The sequence below is a fragment of the Watersipora subatra genome, chromosome 3, assembly GCF_963576615.1.
Source record: "Watersipora subatra chromosome 3, tzWatSuba1.1, whole genome shotgun sequence".
NCBI classification, from domain to species: Eukaryota; Metazoa; Bryozoa; class Gymnolaemata; order Cheilostomatida; family Watersiporidae; genus Watersipora; species Watersipora subatra.
The window spans coordinates 67,454,326-67,475,798 of record NC_088710.1 but is presented as its reverse complement, the minus strand read 5'-3'; the positions used below and the strand labels follow the sequence as shown (position 1 = coordinate 67,475,798).

At 36.0% G+C, this 21,473-nt stretch overlaps 2 protein-coding genes across 2 annotated transcripts; one reads left to right on the top strand and one right to left on the bottom strand.

Annotated features, from left to right (window-relative positions):
* Positions 1 to 1,946: 1,946 nt before the first annotated feature.
* Positions 1,947 to 17,355, bottom strand: LOC137390181 (eukaryotic translation initiation factor 3 subunit G-like). Its single transcript, XM_068076466.1, has 8 exons — positions 17,248 to 17,355; positions 16,473 to 16,519; positions 16,171 to 16,322; positions 15,238 to 15,394; positions 13,834 to 14,070; positions 7,118 to 7,251; positions 6,886 to 6,992; positions 1,947 to 2,157 (listed from the first exon to the last, which is right to left on the bottom strand). The coding sequence occupies exons 1-8, from the start codon at positions 17,271 to 17,273 to the stop codon at positions 2,133 to 2,135; spliced, it is 885 nt and encodes a 294-aa protein (XP_067932567.1). The 5' UTR covers positions 17,274 to 17,355; the 3' UTR covers positions 1,947 to 2,132.
* An 87-nt stretch (positions 17,356 to 17,442) lies between these two features.
* On the top strand, positions 17,443 to 21,215 carry LOC137391189 (ADP-ribosylation factor-like protein 6). Its single transcript, XM_068077576.1, has 5 exons — positions 17,443 to 17,493; positions 17,740 to 17,837; positions 19,114 to 19,311; positions 19,547 to 19,689; positions 20,637 to 21,215. Exons 2-5 carry the CDS (start codon positions 17,753 to 17,755, stop codon positions 20,775 to 20,777), a joined length of 567 nt encoding a protein of 188 aa, XP_067933677.1. The 5' UTR covers positions 17,443 to 17,493; positions 17,740 to 17,752; the 3' UTR covers positions 20,778 to 21,215.
* The last annotated feature ends 258 nt before the right edge of the window (positions 21,216 to 21,473 follow it).

Genomic DNA, 21,473 nt, shown 5'->3' with positions numbered 1-21,473 from the left:
TGTTTGTTAGGCACCATCTGTACGGCTGTTAACTGTTTAGCATGGCATATAGAATGACTACACGCAAAAGTTTTGAATGCTTTTAAAAATTGGACAGCTCTCTTTCTCAATCATAAATCCAATATGTACACATAGCCTTGAATTAAAAGCCAACCATATGCTGACCTAAAGATATCTCCCTTCCTGTTCACTTGTTGATTGTCTCATTTGCACTATCCAACCTAACCTAAGTTTTTCAATATCTGCAAATGCTTATCTATTTTTGTAAATTCTGTAGGCCAATTTCGTTACCGTGTGATACTACGAATACTTGTCTTTATCACCTCATGAACACTCTGTGATAAACTTGACCAATTCTATCATTCATTCAACACATGTATCCTTCTAGCTACACTCCCACTGATCTCTCTTCAAATATTTACAATTTAAAAAGATAGTAATGTCTATAGGCCAGCATTATCAAACACTATCGCAAGACAATACAAGTATTTAATCATCGAATCATTCAAATGCTACCTCGGAATAATGAATAGCAATTCAAACAAGATTTGACATTTTCAGTGCGAGAAAACATGAGCTAAGCTTTTGCCCTAATCTACAATAGGCCTGGAAACATAAATATTTTTGCGGAGCACAAATCACAATAGTTTTGAGCCTCACAATGCTGTCAATATGCGAGTGAATGTGAAACTAATGTGTGTCACTCATAAAAGTTAATAGACTAAATTTTAACACAATCATATGTGTGCATGTTGAGGATATGATAATATATGAGCTTGTTCAGCGGACAGTGCAAAGCGAGCTTGCCAATCTGGCACTTGACGACATTTGACACACATTGCGCACTGATGATTCTATTTGTGTTAATTGCTGCCAGAAATGGAACATAAAATATGCCAGTAGATTTTAGGAAATAACAACTTTCAGCAATGAAATAATATAGTTGTCGCTACGCATTAATTTCAACTCATTAGGAGTATCTAGTTTGACAGTTTAACGGTGCCAAACAACGCATAAAGCCAGAGGCTTTTTATGTTATCTATATATATTTAGTATATGTTGCCGTCTGTTGCTGAAAAATTGGACAATTTTATTATGGCATAGTTAAAATATATGGGTTCTTTCTGTATTCATATTAGTTAAGAACTTGTTGCTACTTATTTGTATACGGCAGCTCAACTGGCTAAAGTACGGCAGCTCAACAGGCTAAAGTACGGCTATGGAACACAAGCATTGCAGAGCATCTACAGAAATGTTTACCAAGAGTTAAAGACAAATGAAGACCTAGCAATGCAAAGCCCAATGAAGCAGTGAACTACATCCAGCAATAAGCCTCCCAAATCGGCAAGACTGAGAAGATAAAAGAAGCCGTATGACAATGGTATCGGGTACTTGTGGTGCTTGACAGGTAGCCTAATACTGGCTCTAATGGCAGTTAATGATAGCTGAAGTGCCTGAGGTTGCCTTCTGCATTTGATGTGGTGTCATTTCTTTCCTACTCTGGCCAGTAAACAAAACTATCTATAGCCATTACTGCAAATATTTCATTATAGAATTAACCATTATTTTATGCTGTCTTAATTATTGAATTAGCACCCGGTCAGTGTGTTACACTTTTAAAATGAACAATGGCTAGAACTTCAAAGACAACTACTCTTCAGTGAGTTATTACATTGATGAGTGCTCAGATGTCAATTACAAAGGCATCCGACCTACGGAATACGGTCAGACACAAAACAATTCCAGGATATCGGACTGAACAGCTATCGTGACTAAAGAATTAACACCAAAACACATCAACTGAATTGTTTGAGCGAATAACGATGAATGCCTCTAAGTAAACACAGCACCTGGTTTTATATGCAAAAAAAACTTACTTATGTAGAGAAATCAAATAAGTTAATACCACTAAAGCGAATATCTTCATAAAATAAAAACACACCGCATGCATTGATTGCAAATATTTTATTTAATAATAACTGAAACTCTTTGCACAATATCAATACAACCTTCATATAGTCAAAAATACGTTTTCATAAACCTTTACAGTTAAAGGGATGAGATACTTGGCTAATGACGAATGAAAGGTTCATAGAGCATCTGCATAGCCTCAGCGCGTGCATGTCAGTCTATTATTTATTGCTATCCCCAGAAGGCCTGCAACAAACAAGTCAGCGTCAGCATAGGTCATACTTGTCTATTGGAAAAAATGAGTGGAAAAAGACTCAGGGTTCTGTTTGGAGTTATGGGCATTGAAAGTTGATTAGACGACTTTCGATTCAGCCAATGACCAAACCTGGTTCAGACCGGAAACGATTCAAATTTCATCAAACGTATATTGCCACGAACTTTTAAAATGAACAATGGCTAGAACTTCAAAGACAACTACTCTTCAGCGAGTTATTACATTGATGAGTGCTCAGATGTCAATTACAAAGGCATCCGACCTACAGGCTTTTGAAAGTTATCACATACATGCTTAGTGAGTTTTGCTAAGATTGTCTAGCTCTAGTACTAATCCAGATATCGCCTATTACACATTAATCAGAGCATTCACTTAGTTGAAGGTCACCAAAATAACTGGTTTCCCAGAATTAAAAAATTTCTGTTTACAACTAGAATTTATATGTACATCGAGTAGATGGGACCTTGATAGTAGAACAGACAAGCAATGGTAGCATTATTTGATATATGTACATGAGTAGATGGGACCTTGATAGTAGAACAGACAAGCCATAGTAGCATTATTCTATATACCCAGCCACAATACACCATGTACAAACATTTTTAATCTGTAATTAGGATATTTATGCAAAGATTAAGTAATAGTCCGTCTTATAAGATGAGCTAAAAACATGCTACTGTAATATTACAGATACTTATTGGTGAGATGATCTACCTAAGAATAAACCAATGAATAAACTACCAGAACTCACAAAAGGGTACAAGAAAATATGCGAACAGCTCAGACAAGATGCACCAGTAATAGGCCTACCAAGCAAGAGTGCAACAACAAACATGACATCCATAACTTGATGATACCTACAAGTAACTTAAAACGATCAGCATCACCATAACACCGGGTTACGTTCTATGTAGTAGCCTATATTGCACATAGTTCTCTCATAGATTTACCAGGGAAAATATTTCATAGGTGCGTAACAAAGAGAAGTCTATAAACAATTCTACCCATCAGCTTTCATGGACTATATAAAAACCAAACCTTTCATTGATTTTGCGACAATCGATCATTTCCGTTTTGATGCAGTGCTGCCGTCATGAACTCACACACGGTGTATATGTATATATATAGCCGATGCTGGAATATATAGTCTGAACAGCAATAAATAGGCTTAAGCTTTTAATTTGTTAGCCGTGTTTGCATAAGCCGTGCGAAGGAGGAGGACAAGCGATGCAGCGTGTCAACAAGTGACAGCCAATAGTTCTGTTTATCTAACTTCGCAGGGCATACAGAATTCTCTTTTCCATGTCCACATAATTTGTTATCGGAAAACACAGAGACTGTCAAGGATATTGTTACCAACTCAATAGGAGATAAACTATATGAGGTCTGCCATGTATAGTCTGCACTCGCCCTGCCAAGTTTACCCGCTTTAAATAGCACCCTAGACTCGTGTAAACTAAAGACTGAGATTTATAGACTGCTTTGACGATTTTAGAACACTCAGGATAAAACAGGATTCAAATAAAATGTTGCCTTGCTAGGCTGACTGAAAAAAATTCAGTTTTTCTCAAACTTGTTTAATTAGTCCCAAGTTCTCTAGTTTTTGTCCCAAACTAGATTAATTTGTAAAGGGCTGCAAATACGAGGCATGAAAAGTTAGATGAACAAGTCTGTTCAACATAACCTCACAATCATGTCTCAATCCGCGAAAAACAGAACTGACAAATCTAGTGAGGATACATCTATTGAGCAAAAATTTACTGGTGAGTTTCTGTGCTGTCACTATTGCTTCACAGTACATCTTATTTACCGCTGTAAATAAGGCCCCACTGGTGGTTTAGAAAGCAATATTTTTTCATGGGCTGCAGCCACTCACTGTAGGAATCTACACAGGACCAAAACACTCATTATATAAAAAGTATTAAGCCTAGCTCTCCCACAACACCCAAGTCTTCGCATACAGAGTATGATACATGATATATGATACCCTTATGCTGAGCTCAATTGATTTAATATGCTTTAGCAAGGAATACGATTGCTGTGCTAGATTGCTGTGCTCTACTACCGTTACGGTAGGGACTTGGAACGCTATTCTCTTCTTTTCACTTCTAACCAAAATAAGCTGGCCAATGTTACACATTCAATTCAGGTTTTTCTGAGCATCACGCAATCAGATGTGTTACAAAGTGACAGGCTGTAGTAAAGTGATCGTTTTTGAGACAAATATCTTATGCATGCTGTCTATGAGAGGCATGACACAAGCATTTTAACAAATTTAGGCAGAAAGAACTTTTTCAGGCTTGACATTTTGTCTAATGTCATGACAGCTCACACAGAAACATGCCAAACCAACATGAATGTCGCATCTTGATTTTGATTAAACCAGCACAAATTTAACCAGCACAATCTTCAGCCAGATCATGTAGATCTGGAGGTTGAATGGTTTGTGAATATATGAGACAGAGTAGAGACGAGAGAAACCATGATAGCATGGCATGTTTGGTTTCACTAATACTGGCCGGTTGCAAAAACATGACTACATTCACACTTTTAAAATTCAAGTGCCCAAGCTAGAGATAAGTATAACAAAACAGCAACAAATAGTGACTGAGCAGAAAACTTTTGCTTAATCAAGAGAATTTACTCATGAACTAATTTAGGCATAACTATTGGCACACATACGCACAACCGAGAGCAAAGGTCCATCCAGAATGTGAAATATTGCGGGTGCAGTTATGTAGCCAACTATCTATTGCCTCTAGCAATATTATATTGCCAGAATACAGCAATAGACAAGCGATATAGCCACTTTAACATAACTTGAAACTTTGCATTTATCATACTTGATTATGTATGACATATTTGTTGGACTTGAGATATAAAAACAGCCATTTTTTACTTTCCGTTATATACTCATATTAAGCGCTGCATAAGCAGCAATAAAAATGTGTAGTTGGCAGCATTTGAATGCACCATTACTGCACCATTGCGTGAAGGTCAAACTGAAAAAGACAAAGTCATCTATTGGTTTTGGCATAAATGAAAATCATTCCTATATATGGCTAATAAAATTCTCATGTCCCACTATAAAACTTGAACACTGTAATTGTAAATTATATGTTACACAAGCCAGGCCTTTAATTATTATTCGCTGGTAAAGTATAGATTGATCAGTGGGTTAGGTTCATTCAACTCTGATGGGAGACACTCCACGCTCTGAAAAATGAGGAGTGCTATGAATAACGAGTGTTGGAATAGGTTAACTGTTCTTAACGGGTCTGTTTCGTGCGAACGCACAAAACAGACCTGTAGTAACCCCAAAGAACAACATCAAACTGACTGGAAAAATATTTATTGACAGGAGCACTAACTCTACACCCCTCGGCCGACTTGCCACTTCACGAATTAATTACGCGCATAGCTATTACTCATTACGATCTCTCACAGTGCACGGGACTGACAAGCGTACTAGTGTATATATATATATATAATATATACTGATGAAGAATAAGGTTGCAGTTCACTAGAAGAGAGTGCTCAATATTAAAATAGAGCATTTATATAAAATATATTAAGAACTGAAAACTTTTAAAACATTTTACTACTTAAAGTTTCATGGTTGTTACCATTCATCAGGTAAAATTAAATGATTTTTACCTGATGAATGGTAACAACCATGAAACTTTAAGTAGAAAAAATATTTTAAAAGTTTTCAGTTCTTAATATATTTTATATATATATACATATATATATGTATATATATATATATGTAAAGGCTGAATAATGCGTCCTTGTCTCCTCACTCTTCCTTGTTTAGCTGGAATTTCGGAATGCAGGCACTAATACAATGTATATATATATACTAGCTGTGCTACCCGGTGTTACCCGGGTAATAAAAAAGTTTTTGGACAGAAAATTGATTCATATTTAACATATAACAACATTTGCCATTCTAACTTTCAAACTACAAATCATGAGAAAAGTGTTTTGTGTAATTGAAATAAATTAAAAGAGAAAATAAAAACAACTGTTAAGGTTTTCAAACTTTGTCAAACAACTTTTAAACTTCATATCATGCGGAAAATGTTTCGTGCAAGTCAAATTAAGAAAAATAAAATGACTATAAAAAGGTTTACAAGTAAATGTAAAATAATTAGCAAGTAATAGCTAAATTAAGTCGGTTTTGCTATGATTAATATAAAATATGATTTGGCAATGATACAACTGAAAAAAACAAAATAAAAATCCTGAATATGTAGAATTAATAATAACAATTCTTGCATACAAGTGTGTATAAAAAAGGTTACTGTTCCACCAGAAGCGATCCATCAAAACTTTGAAAAAATACTTCTTAATAAGGGCATCGCAGCGCAAGGGATGCATCAGTAAAATAATCAGCCTGCGCTATAGCTATAACCGAAATGACAGACCCACATACACTTTGAGAAATATATATACATGTATATATTAGTGCGTGCATTATATTCAAGTTCCAGCTAAACAAGGAAAAGTGAGGAAAAAACGACGCACTGTTCATTACGCCCGGGGACCTCCAGCACAGATTTTGCAATTTATACCACAGTCGTGATGTGCAGTTTTACAGTTAACCTAACAGATAAAGAATGGAACTGTTCTACTGCTGGCACGTTAGTAAGAGACAAGTATGAGCAGCCTGTTTCTGCAATGAAAGGGTATCTTACTTGGCCCATTCAACTTTGAGGATGAGATGATCGTATCCGAATCCAGAAACACCCTTTATTGCACGTGCAGCATCCTCCTTACGATGAAAGTTTATAAAAGCAAAGCCCTGCAAGAGAGAATACATATAACTTGCACAAACACAATACTTATAAGTCAGGTGAATTCTGTTTGCACAGCCAAATTATCATATGAATGTAAAACGGACAAACAAATGCAGGCATGCACAAGCACCTTTGAGGCTCCAGTATTTTTGTCTTTAGCTAGGTATATCCTGGAGATGTTACCAAATGGCCTGAACAACTCCTGGAGATCATCTTCTCTTGTGTCTTCTGAGAGATTAGTAACTCGAATTGTGGCAAGGTCATCTACAATCATCAGAAAACATGACACGCAGTGCAGAAGGTTTCTAAAACAGTATAACTAAGCTAGCACATGATGTCGAACTACAAACACGAAGAAGAAGCATTCAAGACGATGCGCAGAAGACAAAGAAGATGTTCAGCGCTTTGCTTAAAAAATTATTAGAAACTGTAGAAGCACGATAATGACCTTCATGGTGACCTGACAATGGCGCTACATGTACTTCATGCGGACGCTGTGAAACACAACACGTTCAGCTAATACTAACTCTAGTATCACCACTTGACAACTTCATATTTCCTAGTAAACGCGGAAATCACTTTTACAGGAACATCTACAGAGTACTTCTCACCAGTCACCAAACCATCACAAGCAAGAATAACAACTGTCATCTATGCACTGTAAATTCAAATATGTTGAGCTGTAAGTCAATCCAAACTAAATACACTTATTCATTTGTCATGTAGTGCAACTCCAACTCCCGACGATGGTTACCAAAGAATTTGGGACTCCGCTGTGTTTACCAACTACGATGTGGACTAGTTTTTAATTTTAAGTAATAGTTACTCTCCCCTATTCTTTTAAGAAAAGAGCCAACAACTCTAAGACCATTCGCGGATTTTAAATATTTGCAAAAGTGTCTGGCCATGAAATCCAAATTTTCAAGTCCATCGAATAACATCATCCTGTACGGTACATACAAATGATGTTCAGTGAACGTTTCTACAACATAAATAATCCATTTCAAAAACATTCATGTTATAGGGATTTTACGCTATACGAACAGTAAAATACATGGAAATTGCCTAATCCGTTCTAAGATCTTCTCTAAGTCGACCCTTTGGCCCTTAGAAAAGCTTAATTTTTTAATTTAACGACTGTACAGTAACTGTGATAATCTGGTTTGTATCGACAACTGCTCATTTTATGCTTATCACTTTCACTTGGTTTACGGTTCATAATTACAGTAGTTTTACATTAAATTGAGCAGGGCATATGCCTTCGACATCAATTAAAATTGATTTTTTAACCTTTTTTGTGATAGCACGGTCTGTGTTGCAAAGAAAAAATCTCTGCCATGTGGGGCAAGAGAGAAAATGATATTTTTAAAGTTAGCTATCGGGACTCCCGTTATTCAAATCAAATTTGAGAACTTATACCGACTTTAAGTTTTACGTTATATGGAATTTCTCACATAATATAAAGCAAAGACTACCTAAATTCTTTATGCTATGTAGAATTTACGTTAAAAAAGGTTTACATTATAGCAACGTCTTACAGTACATGTAAACCTAGTGTTTAAATAGAGAGTATCTATTTGGCGCATAGGAACAAGCTAAACTCATTCATGTTCAATACGAAATGAACGTCAAAAAAAGTGTCTCAACACTTTCCCAAAAAAGGAGAGGGTTTGAAATTGTGATTGAAACTTTTCTTTTGATCAACAGACTATAATTGCTATTTTATTGAATAACAAAATTTCCATAAAATATGAACCTGAGAAAACTATTTCAATAACTGTATATTCTATCACCAGATTTTTGAAGTGATCAACTGGCTGTTTGTAGTTGGTAACCGCATCGACAAAAAATGCTACTGCTAGTTCAACTATGTAATGTCAAAGGGCAGCACAGACGCTCCCCAACTTATGAACGAGATACGTTCCGAATGGCCATTGGTTAAAAGCACTTGTTTGTAAGTTGTCTCAGTTTGTTATTTTGTGCGAGTCTGATGCATGTTTAATGATTATATAAATGGGTCAAATCACAGTATTGTGAAACCAAAGATGTGATTTTTAAATTTTATCATAGAACCAAGTTTTACACATCATTGGAAAGCTAAAAGTCCAAACTTTCCATAACTAATAATGATTTTTAAAAATAATGAACAATTTTCATGAAATTGAGAAAACTAAGCAGCAAGAGACGATTATGTGATCATACAGGGGACATTGATTTTTTTGGATTTTTTTAGATGCATATTTTAAATTGCAAATTGTGTCACCAGGAACCTCTTAATCCAGTTAAGTTTCTATGACTGGAAAAGTTTCCAAAGTTTAACCTTAATAAATCTTGCTTAAGAGGCGTTCCAAATACATACGTGTCCCTTGTATGATAATTTGGGCACCATTTTTTGGTTTTTTTGAAAACAAATCATGTGAAAAAATTTCTAGTTAGGATTTTCCGATAGTACCATGAGAGGTTCATGATGGCATGTTTAGTTTTTTTAAATAATTTAATTACTTGAGAAAAATTAAGAAAATAAATTATCAAACAAGGGACAATTTTATCATACAAGGGACATCTACTCTTTCATTCCCTTACTATACCTCATGAAAATTGTCTAAATTTTCTCAAAGCATTGTCGGCTTGTGATTGCCTGACTGGCTACCTTAATAAATAATCCCGTCAAGACACTGCTGCTGGTCAATGCAATAGAACAATTACTTTTCACAAGCTGCCAGTCTCAACCAGAATGTCGACGGTAAAGGTTGTCAAAGACAGGCCTGCAACTCATTGTGCCGCGCAAAGGAAATATATAGCTAAAAAGAAATCGGAAAATCCAGAGCTGTACAAGGCTAAGCATTCGCAACAAGTACGCGAGGCATGGGCAAAAGTAACAGCCAGCCTTACAGAGGAGCAAAGGGCTACTCGAAGAGAGAAGGAACGGCTCAAGAAGGCTGCTCAGCGTCAGAAGGCTCGTGAGCTGAAAGCAAGCACCAGTAATCAGTCAACACCAGGATACACAACTACTCAAGCATTTGGTAAGTTATAACAAAATCAATCAGTTCAATTGCATTGGTTTTAATTAATAAGAATTGTGTTATAAAATTTTGACTTCTATCACTTTGTAGCAAGTAAAAGTATCAAAGGTTAATAACCAAGTGCTCTAATTTTTTACAGGAAAAGCATCACGGAAGGTACAGAAGGCATTGCCAAAATCCCCTACTAAGCGAGCAATAGTTCTGTAGAAATAGAAATGGAGAGAAATGGATGTGGCCCACCACAAGAAATATCGAAGTCACCCACTCTAACTTTATCCTCGATATTAACCCAAAGCTCATTCCATGCGACAACAATTGTCGAGCCTATCGGCTGCTGAATGCTGAGGCAGTCAAAGCTGCTTACAGTCAATATAAACGTAAATACATGTAAATTTGCAAGGTGCATGTCCTTGTGATCTTATTTGTCATTTCTTTATCTAATTTCCAATATTTATCTAAGATATTAATTATTTATCGTTTTTTGACATGTCTGGTCACTTCCTGTAAACTCAACATTTTTTAGCTCTATAGTTTTAGTTTTGGTTTCAGTGCATGCTAGTTTTAGATGTAGTATTCCATTAAAATGGTTGTAGTTTCTTTTAGCTAGATACTTTACTGTCTATCAATAAAATATGTAAAAAAATCAAGTGATCCGAAATGTCCCTTGTATGATGTCCCTTGTATGATCAAACTTAGTGGTAAATAATATGTGGTTTAATGAGAACCATTAATGGAATCTGTTAGTTCTTTCACACTGAACATTGAAACATACATAGCAAACATCAGCTAAAAGGAATTTAAAATGTGATCATATACTTCACAGAGTTTTCAGCCTAAAACTGAAGTTTCGTTTTTAGCGATTTTTCTGCGTCCCTTGTATGATGGGCCTTAATTACCTTATAATTATGGATTGACTTAAGCAATTTTAAAGTTTTTTGTCTTAAACTGTTCATCCTACTGAACTGCTTCAGCATGAGAAAATTGTTTACCAAAATCCAAAAACTCAAAGCACAATTCTAGTTTAAGTGCTTCAGGATGTCCCTTGTATGATAACGGAAATACTGTGACTTTACCCAAATAATCTATATTGGGGGTCCTCCCATGTTTTATGACGATTTTGATGACCCGATGACAGGGATAATTGAAAAGTGACAGACGAGACGACCATTTATTACTGTAGGTGACGTTGACGAGGTGACGATGATTGTGTAAATAGGATTACTAAAGGTACGGCTACACATAACGAATTTTTCGTTGGTTCTAAATTCTGACCGAAATCACGAAATTATCACAGAATTATCTGAGCTGTGCATGCCCACCGAATTTGTCGACGAAACGCTTTCAAATGGCTAAAAAAATTATTAGCGAGCACGATTCTAGCAGCTTTAGCAATTAGTACAGTCGAAGACACGTATCACGACACACAATAAAAGTACGAAGGCAATTCAACATAGTACACACGATGTAATTGCTTAGGTCGCGCTATTGTTGGTTAGCGAGCGCGATTCTAGAAACTTTAAAAATTTATGTAGTCCGAAGCGCATAATGCGACACGCAAGAAAAATATTACGACAATTCACAAAGTAAATGCGATGCAACTGACTTGAATGCGCTAAAGATGGCAACTCTTTCTACCACAAAACTTTTGCTGCTAAAAAGGAAACTGTTAATATTAAAAAAAAACGATTTGTAGCTATAGTGTCTAAACGATAAATACAAACAATAGCGCAAACTAAGCAGTTGCATCGTGTATACTATGTTGAATTGCACAGGTACTTTTATTGTGTGTCGTGATACGTGCCTTGAACTATACTAATTGCACAAGCTGCTAGAATCGTGCTCGCTAATATTCTAATAACTTGTTTAGCAAATTAAAAGCGTTTCGTAGACGAATTTGGTGGGCATGCACAGCACAGATAATTCGGTGAATTTCGGCCAAATAATTCTGTGTTTTTTGTTCATTTTGGTCAACACCAACGAACAATTCGTTACGCGTGGCCGTACCTTCCCTAACTTTGTCCATAAATCAACACGATCAAATGAAACTTCACTAGTTTCGGTTTGAAGCATCTGGTTTAGCATTTATAGACTGACTGGTAATTTAAAGGTTGACTTGATATAAAATTCACATTACAGTCATTTGGTATCAAAAGATTCACCATGTCTTACTCTGTTGTGTTGTAGTGCCAAATATGTGGAAATGTGATTACAAGCTCTTAAAAGCTCAAAAACGAAAAGCCGCCGTAGATTGGAATCTCTTTATTTCGATGACGTAGCCATGAAATTTGGCTATTGCATTGTCACGTGATGTTCTCATGTGAATTGAAAAGCCAATAAAAATCTCAATATAAAACTTATGGTAGCATTAGTTTATGACAAACACTTCGGGTTTTACCAAAGACCCCGTATCAAATATAGATGATCGCTACTTTACAGTTTTGGTTCGGTTTGGTCTAATCGGCAAGTCGTAATCTGATCATGTGACCCAATACTGCGCAAATAATTTCTGCAGCACTTTTCAATTATCACAAGTGACCAACAGGCTCGTCATGATTATCAGACAATGATATGTACTCCTTCAAGATAAGGCTAACAAATTAAACGAATTTTTACGGTAAGTTATAGGATATCACTGCTAAAAGTGACAGCATTACGATGACGATAAAATAGACGCGTAAGAACAATAGACATGGTTTTATTGAATGCGTGAAGTATATTTGTGAAAATATTTCGACGAATAAGGTTGCATGAAAGTGTAAACAGAAACCATCTCTCACAACTGCGTCACATTTGAGCCATTTTGAAAAGAGAATCCAAACTACGGCGGTCTCGTGTGGCTGCGATTAACTGTTCATTTTTGAGCTTTTAAGAGCTTGTAATCACCTTTCCACATATTTTGCACCTACAACACAACAGAGTAAAACATGGTGAATCCTTTCATATCAAATAACTGTAATGTGGATTTTGTTGCAAGTCAACCTTTAAGTAAACAGCAATGGAATTGAAACAGCAATGAAACCACAACACACTGACAGCAAATCCGTTTCCACGTCTGTGACAGAGTGATTATTAAAGACAATCTCGGTCTATATTCATTACGAGAAGTGTAGCCCTAAAAACCTAGGACGCCTGTCACTCTTCGCGGAGTAATCAGCAACGCCCCTAACATCCCTAAATTTGTGAAGGCCGCTGGTTAAGCCATGCTTTTGATTAGCCGAAGTTCAAGCTAAGCAAGTTTCAAGCTTTCAACGCAACCAAAGCGCCACCAAAATGGATACTTGTATTAAAATATCAAATGTGAAGAAAGAGGTCGTTTTGGTTACCAACTTGAAAAAGATGATGACAGTAATTTTAAAAGTGACGACAGTGATTTTAAAAGTGACTATTCTGACAACAACGTTATGTGGTAGGACCCCCTATACTGGTTTGTGCTGAATTCAAAGAACACTAAATAATAAAACATGCTCTATAAAAATGTGTAAAAGCTTCTTTATTATTGCCACTTTCATTTCAAATGAAATGGCTTGCCTCCTTTTACACTTCCACTATCACTAGAAGCCTTTCGTTTTTTCACCACCCATATTGAATAATGAATGCACGAAACATTAAAATTAAATAATTTAATATTAAATTGTTTCCATACGCACAACACTGTTCGTACCTGTTGTTTTTCTTCATGAACAATTTTTGACATAAGCACAACACCATTTGTGATTCCCGTTGTTAAAGCCCCTGTATCACCTTGCTAGAATTCAACAAAGCCAAACAGAAAAGGAAATAGTCTACATACTGATGATACTCCTCCCTCAAAACCAATGCCTACCTCGTCTAGACATCGTTTCTCCGTCTTTCCTCTGTCCAGCTCCGGCCCTAAGACTGGGTGGAACATATTTGTCAGAGCCTCCAGTTCGGCCTGCAGCACCAGAAGACTCATTCTGCGGTGTAGCCTCAGTTCCTTGATTGAGGGACTCTTGCAGTGGGACGAGGGTATCCTTGTAAGGACATTTGGTTGTCCAATGCTCTCCTTTACATATCCTGCACTGCACCATCTTCTGTTGACCTGATAATAAGCAAAATCTATAATCAATGATTTACAATTTAAGAGGCGGCAGGTTTTAACAGCCAGTATTAATACTGCACCAATATAACACAAACTACAGTGAACAGGGAGTGGGAAAGGAAGAATTTGCTGCATTCAAACTTTACAAACAACCACTCCTGTACTTAAATTTTGTAGCAACAATTTTGAAAATTTGGGTAAATCACGAGGTAGCTAAAAGATGCAGGCAATGAAAACGCCATTGCAACACTAATTCTTATCCAGCACTCTCATCCAATCATATGTCGAAATTAATTTAATTATGATCCGGCAAACAATTGCTGACTATGGAACATGCAGTGGACTGAGTCTGTGTCCACAAGTGGACTGAGTCCACAAGTGGACTGAGTCCACAAGACTGAAATTGCAACTAAGGGGCGATAAAGTTCATTCAGTTTACCAAGTAGATCAAATCACTTGTGACCAGTTTATGCCAAATTGCTATTTCAGTCTTCACGTGTAGTATATAACAGATGTGACAACTCCCTGTTATTAGTCATGCATGTGTTTACTCATTAAAGCAAACATGAAATCAGGGGCATTTTAGGAAAAAGGTCTGGGAAGGCGCGCTGTATCACGTGGTGTCAACATCACTATAATTACTGTTGTACTTTACTCTGGTTAACACAGTCATGTGACAATGAATTGAAGGATAGTTCGAGTACAAACAAAATGTATCTGCAGACCACCCGCATGGTCACCAAATATATTTTACATGTTTGCAAATAAATAACCAAGTACCATTTATGGAACAAAAACAGGTTCATCCAGATGTTCAAAATTTTCTCAACATTCTTGAGTGAAAATAGACGGAACAAGTGTAACAACAATTAGCTGCTCGTTAAAACGCCTAAGTAACCTGACAATTTGATTAGGAACAAACAGACACAATTTTGATGTACCCTATCAATAGTTTTTCAGTCATTCAGTTAACAATAATGGAGAAATGAACTAAGTTCTCTAATGAAGCAGATAGCATCTTCTAGATCTTTCCACATAAACTTAAATTAAATTCTTTTAGAATATCCTGAAAAGATATCAGCAGCCATGTTTAAAGGGCAGTACCTAAACTGCAAAAAAAGGAGATCAGCTCTAGAGATGCTTGTGCTATGTCTTGTCCCGAATTACCTTTCAGAGCTGCCAGAGGGTCTGTCTCTGACTCCGCCTCCTGCGCAGCTTCCTTTGTATGCACAAACTGCATATAAATTTCTTCCACAGAACATATTGTGTTAGAAGGGTTTGGACCTGGGGGGTCTGACGACGCCTCACCAAACTTCTTCCAAGCCTAGAAACAAGGCTATATTGTTATTAATGCATGCAACTACATCAATGAAAGTGGATGAACATAGGTTTCACTGCAATACTTCCTACAAGCAATGACTAACTACTTTTTCGTTTTCTCATTAATGCTAAGATGAAATGTAATCAGTCTTTCTTGGACTGTCATTTGTGAGTTGAGACGCTAAGGGAGTATGGACTATGTATAAACTGCTAACAAATGGTCCACAAAAGCGAACAATTTGCATAAACGAGCTTCATAACAAAATAGTAAATACAATTACAGGTATTGATGACTTTTTTACACCGTACTAACTTTTTTTAAATATTGATTCACATGTCGATGCCAGTTTTAAATTTATTTACCTCACGCTGCTTTTTAAACAACAGCGCGTTGCAAAGTTGATGAGTACATATTTTCACTACTGCCTAAGCAATACATCATACAAGCACATATAATAATAAAAAAATTAAAAATATGGACTGATTTAACAGTTTACTGCAGCTAAAGTTAGGAGATCCTGTACATGCAGACTTTTTTTGTAATAAAAAATTTGAGCTGGGCAAAGTCTGTGAGTTAGAAAGGAGGAGTATATAAACACTCTATCAGTGCATTGAAGGAAAACCTCGTAGGAAAACTCTACCTATTGTTTATTGAACCAGAACTAAATACATATATCAATAGTGATAAATGTATTAACATAAAAACAAACTAACTTAAAAAATATACGACGAAATTAAAACTTGCAAACAACTCTTATTTAAATATAAAAATATTCAAACCTTCCTCTTTGCGATAGACTTGGACACTTTTCTTGTTTCCACTTTGTAGGTCTTTACAACTTTAACCTTTTTACCATCATCATCAATTTTATATTCAGTGACAACTCTGGTGCCAGTGTTCTTGTCAAAAGTTTCACACCTTGGAGGCAGATCTGTATATTGAACATGAGTACATAAAATCTGCTTTATATATATATATATATATATATATATATATATATATATATATATATATATATGGTGAAATACGGAGCCATATAACGCAATTGCCCCTTACACACTAAACGTGATGTAATACTTACCAAGATGATCTCCTTCTTCTACTTGATCTGCCCAACTTGGCTTGGCCCTATAAAAGTAAGTATCAGATAAGCTAGTCTCCTGAAAGCTGCTGCATAATATACCAAAAGCATCACGAAAATCTATTTGTAAAACAGATGTAAAGCTGAACTTGGCTTGCCGAATCAGCATCACTAAACATCACCAACATCCCTAAATAAACTTTTGATGAAAGCCACACGCTTTAAAATTAGGCGTTTTAATTATAAAAGGCACGAACGAATAAATATATTAGCCTACATCGGAATATTACATAGGATTTACATGAAGTAGGCGTACTCAGTAAAAACCAACGATTAACTTTCTATATCACATACAGTACTAACAATCTTACATGCTGTAACGAGATATACCGGTATCTATTACTTATATTTAAAAGACGCATCACTTTTTACTGCACTAATGCGTACTAAAATGAACTTAATTGCTTTTACAGACAAAGCAAATTTTTTCAACTCATGCTTGCCGACAATACTTTAGTCACCGTAAATGATAAATTATAGCACTTCATAGAAGACAAATTGGTTACCATCACCATTAGGTCTGATGCTTTCATCACACGGATATTATCCGCAAAACATTTGGTGTGAAGAGGGGTTTTATTCTGTATACACTTGGTATAGTTTGAGAACTGAACCGATTCACTTTGCCTTGTCGCAATGGTAAATATAATAGGAAATTTAGTTTTTAAACTTGTATAACTGTAAAATCAACATTAATCTGCTTGTTGGTACTTACTCTGATTCTAGTTCTAACGAAGGCATGAGGAAAGCGTGAGAATTGCGTGTCCGTAAAAAAACTGGGCACTAAGTAGTCCAAAACATTTGCACACAACAGCCAGATTTATTTCAAAACTGACGTGGGAGTGGTTACCTGCTGAGGTTTATGTTTGCGCACGTTAAGCAGTCATAATACGCATGCGTCAATGGTGCATTGTGGTTCAGCATTTTCATTCCATGGTAACATTCGTACAAGACCAGCATGGTACATAGATTTAGTTATTAACGCTATTTTTCATTATTATTGGTTGATTGATTTTAATTAAACTTAAAATGATAATATTTATAAAGAAAATTGAAATAAACAAAAAATACGCAAGTGTGGTGTCATTTGGCGTTATGTAATTCATGTTTAATTTGTTTTACTGACTTGCTTTTTTAAACTTTAATTGTTTGCTACAATGTTGACATTGACGTGTGTGTTATATATCAAAGTTGTATATTATTGTAGAAGCTTGTATGACATGGGAATTTTTGATAAACTTGCCTCTTTTTTGGGGCTGAAGAAAAAGGAGGCAAATCTTCTGGTTGTCGGTCTTGATAACAGCGGTAAGCGTTGCAGCCAGACTGTGCTCACTTTTCTGTTAAATAAGTCGGGCTAACACAATAACTAGCTGAAATATATATTGCATTATATTTGCCGCGTTAGAATTTGGTGACCAGAACCGGTTAAGCCAAAGTAACTTGTAAGTTCCGTTGGCAGAATGCTTTTGAGTGATAATCATTCAGTGTCATGCGTAATATAGTTATGGTAAGTTAGTAATAGACTAAAACTCGGTAATTTCCAAGATCTCCTTAGATGTTGGAACTATATTTAAGCTCACCATTAAAGGGCTATTTGCTCATGAAAGAAGATTTGGTAAATGGATAACTGACCAGAAACTGCAACTCATTTAATACTTTTAGTACTGTTCTAGGTGCGGTGCGACTGATTAGATACTGTATGTCAGTACATGTTAGTCGTGGTAACAACACCTGTGAGTCAGTGTATCCAATGTGGCTAAGTAATTTACGTTTCAAGTAAATTAGAAAATGAACTATTGCAAAGGCTGAGCTGGCAAGATGCTTAGAAAAAAATGATGATTGAAGAAAGCAGTGTTGGTCAAGGAATGAGAAAACAGTCATTGAACTTGAGACCAATTGGAATAAAGAAATATAGACAGGATTTGTATTGATTAGTTTAAGTATGTTTTAAAACAGTAGATTGTGTCTAAAACAGTTTGCTAATGATAGAGCAGCTCTGAGAATCTTGAGCAGCCTCGCAACTTGTATATTTCTAGGAGTGATTTTTGGATTGGACTGTTTTTGAGCCGGGTCTACGTACTTGTGAGCCTTCTTACTAGAAGACTTTGAAGTCATCAAGACTAGAAGTCTTCTTACTTTGTGACAGAAAAATAACTGCAATAAGTAAATATACACGTAAGAACATGCAGGCTAGTCAACAGAGATTATCATAAAACAAACTACCACACTGATAGACATCATTCGTAGTTCTTTTCTACTACCATATGTCCAAGTTCACTTGTCGTTACATTGTTATATCATTATTACTTACTATTATTCATATATTTTGCTAATGATAACTAATTTCATGGCGCTGAGTTCTACAGTTATCATGATGTATGCGGGCAATTATCAAGCGCATAGAGTTATTTTTCAAAATGGTATTCATATGACTTTGTTTTTCACCTTACATTCTTACTAATTTCTTTGAAACCTTATTTATGTTTCACTCATTTCTTTGTTTGGCCTCAAATTCTCAGGAAGGCCTGGTGAGGTGCTTGCTGAACACCACAAACCAGTTACTCAACTAGTTCGCTTGTAGGGAAAACAACCATCATAAATCATTTGAAGCCAGCTGAATCGAAGAGGCATGAGATCGTACCAACTGTTGGTTTTAGTGTTGAGTCATTCTCCACAAAAGCCCTCAAGTTTCAAGTGTTTGACATGTCTGGTCAGGGCAGGTACAGGACTCTCTGGGAGCATTATTACAAAGACTGTCATGGCATAATATTTGTGATTGGTAGGTACAATCTGACAATCTTTGTGGTGTAGACTTGTATTTTATTTTTTATAAGGAACTCGCTGAATTAAAATGTCTATTGCAAACACAACATTATTATTGGGCTAAAAGGAATGACATTTTTGTTGTGATGTTCTGCTACGTATGACCTGCACTCGTATGACCTGCACTCGGCTGACTGAGGGGTGGTTAACTGTAATTAAAAATAATACTCAATGCTGTTCTTTGGTTACAGACAGCAGTGACAAGATGCGCATGGTGGTAGCAAAAGATGAGTTAGACCAAATATTACAACATAAGGATATAGCTGGCCGAAAAGTACCAATATTGTTCTTTGCTAACAAGATGGATATGAGAGATGCTGCAACTAGTGTCAAAGTAAGCTGTCACTTCGTATGTCGTAAACATGTACACGTGTAAAGGAAGACCTGTTCGCATGTAGCATTCCTGTGTTGTCGCAGTCGTGTTATACGTAAAGCCTGTTCGCATATAGCATTCTTGTGTTGTTGGAATTGCTCTGGCCTAGATTACTTTAAAACACGTTGTAGTACTAAGATTATTGTTTAAATGTTTGGCAAAAAGTAGCTGCACTTTTTTATTTCATCGTATTCTTAGTTTTATAATTAAAACGTACAGAAACTACTAGAGGTTTCAGGTTTAATTTTTATTAAAAGTAGTTGATTAGCGTCAGGGTGCTAGCACATTTACAACTTAGTAAACGTTGGGCAATAACAAATCAACCTCGATAAAAACCAAGAATATATCGATAAGAAAAATCAAAACATTGCATAATAATTAGTTAATTTGTGATATCATGGCATGATGCTGGTCAGCACAAAGACCTATACAACAGATTACCTAAAAGTGAACAACTTATATCACAGTGTACAAATACTATATCTGTTGTATACTTCTAACACTTGCTTTCTCAGCTTTTGTATTTGACATATTTTACAACAATTACAATGTTATGTGTGGACTTGTGTGTTATGAATATTTTAACTTTTGCCAAAACATGTTAATAATAGAATTTTACTGACAAGCTAAAAGTAAGTTTATTCAGCAATTTAAAGCTGTTATGAAGCGTCATCAGTGTAATGCGTGCCACATTACCTGGAGGACCTGGAGGAGTTACCTTCTCCACATTACCTGGAGCAAGTGTTACACGTCTTTTGCATTTTAGCTTGAGTGTCACAACTCCAATGCAATAAAAACCTATGCTTGTTTTACTTGGCGATTTTCTGATATTTATATCATTATGTTTAAAATTACATAATTGATTATTGCACAAGATCTCTCCAATCTTACGCAATCATTCTATGCAGGTGTCTACGCTTATGGTGCTTGATGATATAAGAGACAAGCCTTGGCATATATGTGCCAGCAATGCATTAACTGGTGAAGGACTAGCGGAGGGAGTTGATTGGTTAACTGACCAAGTCAAGGATGTGATACAAGCTAGATAAGATATTGTAGCGTAGCATGTTCTCTTCTGTGCAATTGTGATGGAAGGTACTATGCACCACCTCACGCCATACAATAGTAGCCATGGAACTACGCCTGTATTAGTGTGAGTTAGAGTATTAGTGAGAGTAAATGTCATAGGCTGGACACTACACATCAGATACTCCCTAGTCAACACCCTTTGGCTTCAGTCTAGATGCAAACTGCATCCTTCTGTCTATATTTGTTGCATAGTAAGATTTATATTTGCTCTATTACCTGCAGGGGTTCCATAGACAATCAGTTACTTTTTTTCTGCGTTCATAATCGCCTATATTCTTGTTACCTTCTCCAATAATTTTTCATCAAACTGTTTTATCAACAAGTAAATTGTGTGTCATCACATTTTAATAGAGTAAGATTTGTATTATTCTCTTTGGTATTTAACACGCTGGGACCATTTACCCTTCCTACATACATGTATGTACAACATAAAGTACACAGAGCAATTGTTTCCCTGATTCACTCATGGTGCATGCTTCAAAATTGCACATTGCAATGTTTTTGTTGCAGTGTTAATTTACAATTGCACCTGTACCCCTGTGCAGCCAAATGCGTTCCGACTTACTAATATCGTTTTTATGACATCAACTCTGTCATCAGATCTGCTATTACCTGATTCTGTCACTTTACAGTCTTTTGCTGTCACTGTTTACCCT